The sequence below is a fragment of the Pinus tabuliformis genome, chromosome 8, assembly GCF_031772625.1.
Source record: "Pinus tabuliformis cultivar Carrire ecotype Pingquan chromosome 8, CPIR1, whole genome shotgun sequence".
Lineage (NCBI taxonomy): Eukaryota > Viridiplantae > Streptophyta > Pinopsida > Pinales > Pinaceae > Pinus > Pinus tabuliformis.
Genome location: NC_142294.1, coordinates 417149993 through 417162260, shown reverse-complemented (window position 1 = coordinate 417162260; position 12268 = coordinate 417149993). Strand labels below are relative to the sequence as shown.

Here is a 12268-nt window from a genome sequence, read left to right as displayed (position 1 = left end):
TTCTCCTTGAGAATCATCTTTCGATTCTCGGAAGGGTCTTGATAGAGCTTGACTAAGGCATTCCACATTTCCTTAGCTATATCTTTACCTGCAACATGAGGGATTGTATGATCCCAATTTCCATCTAGGATCATCCTCTTGGTCTTGGCCATTTGCCTTTTGAAAAGCCTTAACTTGTCTGGATCTGAAGGTTTTGCAACACCTTTCTTTGCATAATCCTTCAGCCCAAACTCGTCCAACAAGAACATTATCCAGACTTTCCAAACACCAAAATTTGCGGCGCCGTCAAGTCTATCTTGCTCTCTCGATCCTACTCTTGCATGTGTGCTAGTCGATTCCCGTTCACTGCTCTGATACCATGTAGAAATTCCATGAAATTCTTATCTGCTAATATAAACAATCTGAAAGACACTTTCTTTTTATATAAACATGTAATTTCTCTACTAAACTTGCAGTGAAATAGAACAGAAATAAGTGCACAAATCACACAAGAGAACACAACAATTTTTCTAGGGAACCTAACTGGGAAAACACTCGCTTTAGAATATTATTGAAGAAGAATGAGCAATAGATCTCTTACAAATACACTTGCTTCAATAGAGAATACAATGACCTCTCAGATTTAGTCTAGGCTTGAAACAACTTGCAAGATGCTGACCTTGCATCCCTAAATCTATGTGCACTAGAGGCCTGAATTCCTTGCGCAAATCTGGCTCCTATCAAATAGGGAAATCCCTTATTTCTCTGTGCACTTCCAAGGGATCTTTCTCCTTCAACAATTCACACAAGAAAACCCCTTCGCTTCTTTCTCTCACAAGCTCACACAAAATTATGATACAAAGTGTGCCTTCGTTCCTTCTTTATATTCGAATGGCTAAGTTTAGTGAGTTTCTAATTAAGGAATGATTTTGTGATTGATTGAGTTAACTAAGTGAAAACTCACATGCAACTCATCTTGTCTCAAATCTAAGACTTGAAACTCAACCACTCGTCCTTTTCCTCAATCAACTCACACTAGAAGACAAGTAACTCGTCCTTCCACTTGAGCACATTAGTTAACTGCATCATAGCTTATTCTAAGTTTTCGGGAATCTCCTAATTTTTAGGAAATCGAGCATGCCAAAGAAGAAACTAAAATTTGACTCCTTGAATCAAGGCACAAATCAAGGAATCTATTTCTTGCTACTATTTTCAACATAATGGTCATTGTGGGATGTAATGCTAGTAATTGTTGATTCCAAAAGTACGTTATCTTTGTGAGATATTTTTGTAGGTTTTGCTGGTTATGTTCTAATTGTGCAATAGCGATTTTGTTGATGCCTTTATTCTATTAAATTTTGTGCCTATGTTGAATTTCTGGCAATCACATGGTTTAATTTCAGGCACTTGCTTTGCGTCTCTCTTTTTCTTCAGAGGATAATTCTGAATGTTGCGCTGCAAAATTTATTGAGGGACCTCCACAGGAAGCATATCAGTCACATGCGGTCTCGGAAAATCATATTTCAGTACCAAATACTCGGCTAGAGTTTGCTGGTAAGACAAATCAAAATATGCATCCTATTCCAAGTGCCACTCATTTCATTGGTATGAAAGAAGATCCGATGTGTGGTAAGGTTCTGACTGAATGTAAGATTCCGTCTCAATCTTATACTCAAGAGACTCCTTGTACCGAGCTGTATGTCCCTAGAATTTTCCAACAAGAAAACAATTTAAATGATACTATTCGTAGTGCTGGCTATGATCTGGCTTATGTTTCTCGGTCATCTGAATTATTAGCTAAAAGAACTAGTCCATCTTCTCTAGATGGTACATTAGGCAGTGAAAGTTGTGTACCTGGACGGACTGTAATAGAAAATGTTCGGAATTCTTTAAAACGGCAAAGTCGAAAAAGAAAGTCAATTGACAGAACTGAAGGGCAGTTAAGTGATAAAATAACTGATAGCAAACTCACAGCAGTTGATATTGATGTTGCAATTGGACTTACGGTAGCAGTGGCAGAAGCATTAGTTATTTCTAACCTGATGGAAACTTGCATGTTATCTAAAAGCATTGGGTGTTCTGAAATACTTGAAGCTGCTCTTAAACTTAAGCAAGCACGACAAATTTGTGGCCTGGATAGCTTTTTAGATGTGTCCACTGAACCTGTTGATGATGAAGACTCTTCTTTGGATGATCTGGATGACAGTATTATGGAAGAAGCTTTTGCAGATGTTGGTATTTTTGAACTTGAAAATATGGTTTCTCCTGTTGGTGCATGCTGTGCTGATGCGCTTAAATCTGATGACACTGAAGAACATAGTCACGACAATATGCCTTCTTTCTTATCCAAAAAGGAAGAGCCAATCAATAATTTTGATGAAAGAGAATTTACTCCCTCAAAACAACAACTGGAGACTAATGGATCAGATAGCCGAGAAGATAATGGTGTTATCTTTAGGGAAACTACAGCTTCCTTTCCAGATACAAGCATTTCAAGGTGCCTTACAAGTGTTGAAGGTGTAGAAGACCAACAGAGATATAGTACGGAAAGATTACATGCTTCTTTGGAGCATGCTGGTGGGGAACTGTTCATTCACAGTATGGATGCCAAACCAAGTGGAATTGGTATTTTTGTTGCAAATGTGATTGGAAAGTCCGAAAATAGTCTTAGCAGGAATATGGGCATTATAGGGTCACAAGAAAAACCATCTTCTCCAGTGTGCAGAAAATGTAATGAAGGGGATTCTTTTCAGTCTGAGTTTCTATCCATGGACAAATTAGTACATGATTCAAACAAAAGACAAAATGCAGCAGTGGAGACTACAGTTGGAATTACACATTTCAACAAGCAATTTGATACAAATGATAATGCAGCAGTGGAGACAGCAGATGGAAATACGCATTCAAACAAACAAATTGATACCATTGATAAGGTAAAGTGAAGGTATGCTATACATACGTTTCTCTGAATAGTGTAGATGAGCTCTATATTTTCAAGGAAAGGCTTGCACTGTTGTTGCCTTTTATGCTTAATTGGTTTAGAAGCAGAATTAGTCCTTTAACCTTTTATTATTTTATCCTAATAGTAGGTGTACCTGGGTAGTGCATTATCATTCTTAATACCTCTTGATATGTTGAGCTGTTTGAAGGCTGTGCCACAATAAAATGTGCCTTGTACCACCCACTTAGCTGCCATGATACTTCCTGCTATGCATTGTACCACACACTCAGCTGCCATGATGCTTCCTTGGGACTTGACATCAATAACTCCCAGGCCCCTCTGCTCTTGAGCATAATACACACATTGTAGACAATTGTTGTGATTCCTCTCTCATTGCCATATTTGAACTGCAAGAATGACCTGAAAGTCTGCTCCAATCTTTTTAACTAGGCCTTGCAGGGGAGGCAACAAGAGGCATGGTAGATGTGTGAACCCTGCAAGATATACGAAACAATTGTCAGCTTACCTGCAAAATGAAGACCTTCGAATTGCTAGATTAGGAGCTTTGTCTAAGGCTTCTACTAACACTAACCAAAAGTGCACTATCAAAATCAACTTTAAAAGAGCCAATAGGAATCAAGAGACGATGTCAAGCACAATGGTAAATATTTTTAGAGGGGAGGAAATTAACTGCTTTTTTTAATCCTATTTTTGACTTATCCCCTGATAATTTTAGTCTAATTTCAATTGTGGGCATTCATGGGATGCAAAAACTTAGATTTTAAGTGTGGACATTCATTGGATGTGGAAACTCAAATTTCAAGTGTGGGCACTTATTGGATGCAGAATTTGATTCCTCATCCTTTGAGTGCTCACACTTGAAGCTTGATTAAACCTAGAAGGAGATAAATAGAAAATATGATTACGAAAGTACTTTCTTTCTTTTCCTTTGAAAAGTCGTAACTTTTATTTTATTATTCTAATTGTTGTTTTATTTCCTTAAGAAGTCCGTTTTAGACCTCAAATTTCCCCAATCAAAAGAAGTGAATATATTCCACCTTTTCTTAGGAAGGTTGAGAAGGTTCATTTTTGAAGAAAAGAATAAAGAGAGCCTACAAACATATGTAAGGCAAGGAAATCACAACCTAAGACGCTAAAGCTCATAGGAATTGTCAAAAATAGAAACATAACGATACTTGTATATTTTGACAGTGCTCATAATTGTTTACAAGTTGTTGTTTAACAACTAAACCTTTTTGTGTACCTCACCAAGGACTTGTTAACCTCCAGATTTGCCACTTGCAATTGGAGGTTTAAGAGCTAGATAGTTTTCATCAGGATGGTGTTCAAAGTCGGCTTTCAAAGATTACTGTTAGAGTTAGCTTCCGCACAGGGAAAAGACAGTTCCCATAGAGATCAGATGTAGGATTTTTTAGTGATTTTGAGCCCTTTTGAGATTGAGCGACATTTCATAGCCACTTTCATCGATTTTGGAGGACATTGCTATTTTTAGCAGTTGGAGTTTAGGGGATTGCATGTGATAGGTGATTGGATATTTGAGATCCTTGCAAGTTCATGATTTTGATGAGTTATTTTTTGGGCAATGTGTGAGACACTGTGATTTTTAGTAGTTGGGGTTCTGGGGCTTGCATAATGATTTTGAACACATGTTCAGATTCCTTGTAGAAAATCAAATCCGATGAGCCTAATTTTATTGACATGTGAGGATTTTCTATTTTTAGTAGTGCATTTTTCTCTGTGTGCTAGATTTAGCAAGGTTCCCCTGATAGTTCTAGACATTTTTCATCTTTTCCTAGTTTCAGGGGCATTACTATTTTTGGCATGTCTTTTTATAGTAGCTCTATTATTGTAGGTGGTCGCCATGTAGGTGACAAGTAGCAGCAGGTGGATGTGCTATGTGGTAGTTGTTATCACGTAGCCTAGCTCTTTGTCCTATAGGCTTACCCTCCTTAGGGCCTACTAGATTGTGTGGTAACATTATGGGACAATGGACAATTGTCATCACAACCAGTGTCCCTTGCTATTTATGGACTTTCACAGATGGGAGGAGCCTCGGTAGGAGAATAATCATCTTTGATAGGTATTCTAGGGTTGAAGGTGCTGTTGAAGAATTTAACTAGTTTCAGTCTTCATAATTGTCATTTGACTCATGTCATGATGTAATTCTTATGTATCTATCAAAAGAATGATGTAAAGAACAAAAGAAAATTATTTGTAAAGCATAGATTTCATGCTCAGGTTATTTGTCACTAGGTCAAGCATCCATTCAATGCTCCTAGGGTTTGTCATGAGTCAAGAGTCATTTTGTAAATGACCCTTGTGGGCACTTGTATCAAGAAAAAGGAAATTTATTTTGTATTTGGAAATATCTAGAAGGCTCGCAAGAAGAAGTCGGCCAATGAGCTAAAGTCGGCCTAGAATGGCCTTAAAGAGCCACTTGGAAGGCTATATAAGGAGGGTCTTCGACCTCCATTGTGATACATATCAAGCACATTCTTCTTCATATTGGTCTGCAGTTGGGAAAGAGATGCGAAGGTCATGGAGAGCTAGAACAAGCCTTGCGAAGAAGGAAAAATACCTCAATTCAAATTGGAAGTTTGAAATCTGTCTTCTTCAGTCTATATGTGCAAAGAATCCTTGTGATTCTAGAGTTATCTCAACTCTGAAGTTGCACGAGGTATTGTAGAATATCTTGACAAGGAAAAAGGGCTAGAAGAGCCCTCATCTTACCTCGCTACCCATGGAAACTTTGTCTAGAAGAAGGGTTGGCTGTTTGACTTGATTCTTGGTGGTAGGCCTGGTGTAGGGTTTGGTCTTGGAGGTCTCCTTTGAAGATTGATTCGAAAGAAGAGTTCTTTCTAGGTTTTCCCCATGGAGGGGTTTTATCCTGACTTGGAGCCTATATCTTGTGCTTATGTGATCTTTTATTGTTTTGACATTTATTTGATGATAAAAACATAAGTATATAAGAAGATGAACATAATATCACACATACCTATAAAGTAAGGAAAATATGAATTAAATTGCTGCCCTAATCAATGCTAATTTGGCAGCTCAGGGACAAATTCACTCCATTGGACAATCTTCCTCATCAAGAAAGACCCCTCCTAGCCCTTGGAAGAATTTAATTTGGTTAAAGAAAAATATTTTTTTAATATGGAAACTCACATGCGTATAAAAAGACAAGTTGACCCTAAAACGAAATTGGACATCCTTGGATGGCTATAAATACAAGTCAAGTGACCCTCATTTGGAGGTAATGATCAAGCATTCTCCTCTCTTCTTTGGTTTGGCTCACATAGGTCTGTAGTTGGTTCACGAAGATTGGTTCGTACAGGTTTGAGATTGTAGGGTCTGAAGCTCGTACGTGCGGATTAGGGTTTTGGTTTGCTGCGGCAGGGATGCTACAAAGAAATTTTGGCTGCAGTCGCTCGCATGTAAGCTTGTGCGTGCGGCGAGGACACTTCAGTTGCACGCATGATTGTGTTCTGCGTGCCGCCAAGACTTAGGGTTTCTTCTGACAAGGGACCACAAATTCAAATGACATTTGACCGTAGATTCTGACAGTTGATCGCAAATGTTGATAGTTTACCACAAGCTTCTGAAATCATGGTTTTGATTAGTATGGCTGAGTTCATCTCTGGGATATTGTTTGGTTAGTTTTGTGATTGAAGAAACTGGAACATTGCACTCTCTCTTTGCTGAACATTTTATGACAATCTAATAAGAAGGATTTGAAAGGGTTTTCCCCTTTGTGGGGTTTTTCCCTAGTCTTTGACTAGTCCTGGTGTCTCTATGTGTGAATGCTTTTCTTCTATTGTTCCTTTATATTTCGCTTCATTCATGATGATATTGTTCTTTCTACATAATTGCATATGATGTAATAATGTCGTAATGATGTTGTGGGGTGAATTCAATATATAAATGATGTAATGCAATTATCTAAAGCAAAGAACAATATAGCCCTAAGAAAAATTAACAATCAATTTTCCAACATGGTTTCAGATTTAAGGTTGGTATCATGGGCAGCTAAAAGATCACTATAGTTTTAAGGGATTTCAAGTCAATAAGAAGGGACTGTTTGTAATCTCCTTGAGGGCCGACGTTCTCTGAGATAAGGTCACCAAGTTTATGGGTTAATCAAGGCGTGTTTTCATCAGTCTTTGCTCGAAAATCAATTTAGAATTTGGCAGCAATAGCCACAGATCTGAAGCCCCATGTCAAAGCTACAGGAGGGCCGTTTGATTACAATTGAGTGTGGATTAGAGGGAGGAATGTCCTTGTAATAGAGCGAAGGCTTGGAAAGTATTTTTTGTGTTGTCTTTGTAAAATTGATGGCAGTATCTAATCACATTTGTGCGAAGATTGCATAAGGTTTGAGGATCCTGTAGTGAATTGTTTGTAGGGGCTGAAAGGCCTTAAATAAGTTCAGACCTAGACTATTAATCAAGTGAAGAAGTCTCCTTGATGAAGAGAAAAAAAGGCCGCAGTTCTTGAATAATTTTTTAGGTCTGTTTATAAGATATATTCAGTGGTTATCAAAGCGCTAACCACAACACAAAAGTCACCATACAAACTTCAGAAGTTCCAAGAAGTTTTAGGTCGAATCCTATAACCTTATTTCTTGTGGAATCCAAGGCTAGAAGTAGCCCTACAATCCAGCAAAGTGAGGCAATATAAGATTGCAGATTTAAGAGACATTTCAAGCTTAGCATCAAGGTTTTTGTGGTGACTGTAAAAGCCCCTAGTTTGAGGGCCGAAGTTTCAGGAACAAAAGCATCAAGGTCTTTAGTGCAAGAATAGGTATTTGTTTTATTGTTGAGGCATCAAAACAAGAGAAGTTCAAGGTCCGCTTGAAGCAAGGAGTTGTAGTAGGAGTCTAGCACCTACGTCATACCCTAACCAAAATTCAAAAGGAGCAACAATTGGTCACCTTGAAAAGAGCGTCCTGTCTTGACATCTTTGAAAGCTTCTCTTCACGGAAGTTGGAAGATCATGACAACAAATGAAGGTGACAATGCTTTGGGATCAAGACTCTTAAATCTTGAAGAAGGCTTTGTAGTAGCTCCTAATATTCATGGAGGACAAAGGTATGTGGTCTTTGAGGTATGTATATTTGTTTTATAAAGGGTCTACATAAATTAATGAATTAGGGTTTTTGCTACATGTTTTGATTCTATGGTTTATAGATTTCATCTAGTTAAAGGTTTTTGACATCTAGGGATTGAAAACCCTAGATGGAACTTGAATAAGAAAAACCCTAGTGAGAAACCCTAATCTACTTACTCCCTCATAGAAACCCTAGCTTTCGACATCTAGGGTTTGTTAAAAGAATTTAGGGCATGGTAAACCCTAGCAAGGGTGGATTTGGTTGAAATTTAGGGTTTGACATCAAAACCCTAGGGCTGATGTTTCGTAGAGAAGGATTAAGGAATTTAGGGTTTAAACTTAATAAACCCTAGGACTCTACCATGGAAACCTTAGATTGACAGAGTTGACATCATGCTCTTGTATTTGTATATTTTTGTTTGGTTGTATTTGCTATTAAAGATTGCAGGTGAAAGTAAGATGAGGAGGGAAGAAAGCGAAGCAACTATCTTGTTTGACAATGACTCCTTGGAAATGATGAGCATTGTGGAGGGAGGGAACTGAAAGGGACCCTGAAGGAACTAATGACTAAAGGAGCAAGCATGCATCTTGTTCTAGTATGGCATCATAGATGGAAGTAGGCGATAGCAGCATATTTCAAGTCTGCTTGTTTGAATTGATTGAAATCTTCTATTTCTTTAAGAATGAAAAACTTGGGGACCATTCTGCATAAGTGTTCATCCCAAGGTTACTTGGAAGCGGGAGCAGGCGCAAAAGTGGTAGTAGGGAGCGATATTTTCAAAAGCTCCAGGTTTGGGAGCAAATCGGGAGCGAATTTTTATATAATATATATTTTTATATATTTTGATGCATATATGTCAACAAAATCATGTAGAATGATGAATTAGATATAAAAAGCATAAAAACATGGATTACTTCATATAGCATCAATCATCTAGAAGTTATAATCTTCATCAACCACGTCCACAAGTTACAAGTTCTCATTTATATAACCTACGAAACCAGATTCGTTGAATTTTCCTCAAGTGTCCGAATCCTACAAATCAGACACGATTTGACCTAATTCGAATCCTAAATTCAGGACACGTCGTGTCCTAACGAGACACGCTCGAATTCGGGTCGTGTCCCGTTAGGACACAACGTGTCCCGAAAACCGGATTCGAATCCGGCGAAAAGGAACCTATAAATTCAAGTTGGGTGTGACACCGGTGATTATCAAACATCCTGGTTCTGCGTCCTTGCCTATCACATCATAGAGATCAACGCTTACACCATTAAAGTTTATAACTTTTGTCAACATAACAAGTCCTGTTATATCATCTGGATGAAGGCCAGCAGTTTCACAAGCATCTCCAGACACATCTGTTCCATATTCTGTTTGGAGCACTCGAAGGACAAGAATGCTTTGAGACTGACAACTGCTTTCAACCCCCAAGTTTGTACTACAAGTCTCTGTTGCCTGCTCAAATGCAACAATAATATTTTTTATTTTAACATGGAGACCAAGCAGCAATCTTTCCACCATCTTGGCAATCATCTTAACCCCATCTTGAACACCAAGATAGGTGGAACCCCCATTTACATGGATACCACAACCCTCTACCTGCTCTGAATTCCGCTGAGAAGGAGATACACTGGGGTACACTTCTGAAGTAGAACATTCTTCAGAACTACTGGATGTTTTGAACTCAGTTCGTGGAACAAGAACCAACTCAAAGTCCTCCACATTAATCTCACACTTTTCAGCTGCCAGTGCTTTCCAAGGTATTTTGATTGATATGCTGGTAATAAATCCTTCTTTGATAATCACCGGTGTCACACCCAACTGGCATAAATCAATGAATCATAAATTCTAAATTCTAAAACCGGATTCGAATCCGGCGAAAAGGAACCTATAAATTCAAGGATGCTATAATGTTACTAACTTACTTTGTAAACAATAAAACTAACATCTAGATGAAGATCTATGTTTGAAATCAATGAATTTGTATCATTAATGAGAATTTGTGTAAGAAATATCTAATTTTTAATATCTATATATATATATTTTAAATATATATATATATATATATATATATATATATATATATATATATATATATATAACGAATCCTACATGTCCTGTTCCAGGGGTCAACGTGTCCGAATCCGACACTCAAATCCCTGTATCCTACGAATCCCGAATACCCGTGTCAGGTTACTTAGAATATAACATGTAAGGGTGCACATAACCAAAATAACATCGAGTGTAATCCATCTCTGAATTGAAAATACATCAACAAATAGGCTCTAGATGGCCTCTAGCATCCAAAAATTCATGCTACAAAAAATAGCTACATGTCATCAAAATCATTGCTTATCTTGGGATCTTTGTCAATAATATCACCCTCTAAGCAATTAACATAAGATAGAAAAAATGTAGCATGTCAAGTCAAGATTTTGTTTGAGTGATGGATACATTTTTACTAGGGTCATGATAAAGTAGTTCTACAACCAATAACAATAACATGAAGGGACATAGAGGGCCTGGTGCTCTTGATTAAATACGAGTCCCATACTCTAGTACATGACAAAATCCAATGGAAACATTGTAATTCCCCCAATCCTGAAATCTTGAAAAACTGATAAGTCTGCTGTATTTTGAGTGATCTAAAATTCTACTTTCTCCATATGAAATCCAATGAGGTTGGAACCACTCTCAAACATCCTGAGTCATTTCATGGTAATGTTAAAAATTTAAGTAAAAAGATGAAAATGAAAGAAAAAGGAGAATGCCACTTTTACTCTAAGAATTTGACATTACCATGAATTGCATATCAATACTAGGGGCATAAGCTTGAATATTAGGCTGCTCTACTAAAAAAATCTTGTTTCTTTGAAAAAAATTGCGTTTGGAACATCTTTGTGACAATTTTTTTGTGAAAAAAACCAGGGAGCAATTTTTTTTTTTTGTTGCAGGAGCTACAAATGCACTCACTGGAACTGGAATCCTTCCTCAGGCTTCACTGTCTCTGCCCCTCTCTCATTGCTTTGATTTCTCTGGCTCTCTCTCCGACAACTGAATGCTGCTAGTTAGGAAATTGAGCTGCTCATGAAATCGAACTACTCAAGTGATTTCTCCGAGCCCCATCCACTTCTTCTTATAATGCTTCGTTGAGACTTCAACGACCAAGATTAGATCTTAAGTAATGGCTAGGATTAACCTGAAGTCGACCCATGTGAGTTTCTAGAACATTCACGCCATAACTTAATTAATTCTGATTAATTAGTCATATTCCCTAAGTTTAGACTCGGGAAATATTTAGAAACTGACTAATAATCTACTTAAGTCACTTCTACGCGGAATCTCTAGAAACGATTTTTGGATTTTGGAGATCTCATGTATTCGAGCCTCTCCACAAAATTTCAAGGCTAGAACACATTCGATGCTACAAAACTAACAAGCAGGTTTCTTTGGGTATTTTGTGGAGCTTGTAGGGATCTAGATCGTCGGGGTCGAAAATTGTAAAATCCTAATCCTGGTTGATGAATCTGTAAGCGAACATCGTGATCCTATAAAGGTGAGGTTTATGTGGTTGGAACAACAAGTCACAAATATCAACCGCAATGTAAACCTCCTCATGGGGACCTTGAATAACAAGATGGGGATATTTGGAGAAAACGAGGGTTCGAATGTAGAGGACAAATCAAATCGGGGGTTAGAAGATCGAGGAGAAACAAAGAACCAGTTGGAGAAAGAACCCGAAAAAAGGTCAATCCAGTATGAGTGTTGTAAACCAATCACAATCCCCGTTTAAAATGGAAGCAAAAGTTGATATCAAGCCATACTGTGGCGAGATCGATGCTCTGAAGCTGAATCACTGGTTGCAACAACAAGAATTTTATTTCAGCGTCCATTAGATTGAAGGACAAAAGATCTCATTCGTGCGACTGAAATTAGAGGGCCATGCACTGACTTGGTGGGAAAGCCACATGGAAACCCAGCGGTTGGAGAGAGAACCTCCAACGACTAAGTGGGAGGGTTTCAAAACCCTCATTAATTCACAGTCTTATCCCATTAGGTACGTGGATGACCAATGGATCTCGTGGCATTACTTTAGACAAAAGTCGAACCAAAGCATGCAGCAGTACACCACGAAATTCAGAAAAATGGCTATAATGTTGGGTATCTCTCCAAAGAACCCAGATGTACGCTTCAAGTTTTTGGGGGGTTTGCAC

General features: G+C 38.0%; 1 protein-coding gene across 1 annotated transcript in view; it reads left to right on the top strand.

The window, feature by feature from the left end:
- The window catches only part of LOC149235826 (uncharacterized), a 296225-nt gene that overhangs the window by 96547 nt on the left and 187410 nt on the right, over window positions 1-12268 (top strand). Inside the window, exon 4 of the mRNA XM_089368685.1 lies at window positions 1383-2912. Within this exon, the coding sequence (XP_089224811.1) occupies window positions 1383-2912 (1530 nt within the window). The remainder of the gene's footprint in view (window positions 1-1382; window positions 2913-12268) is intronic.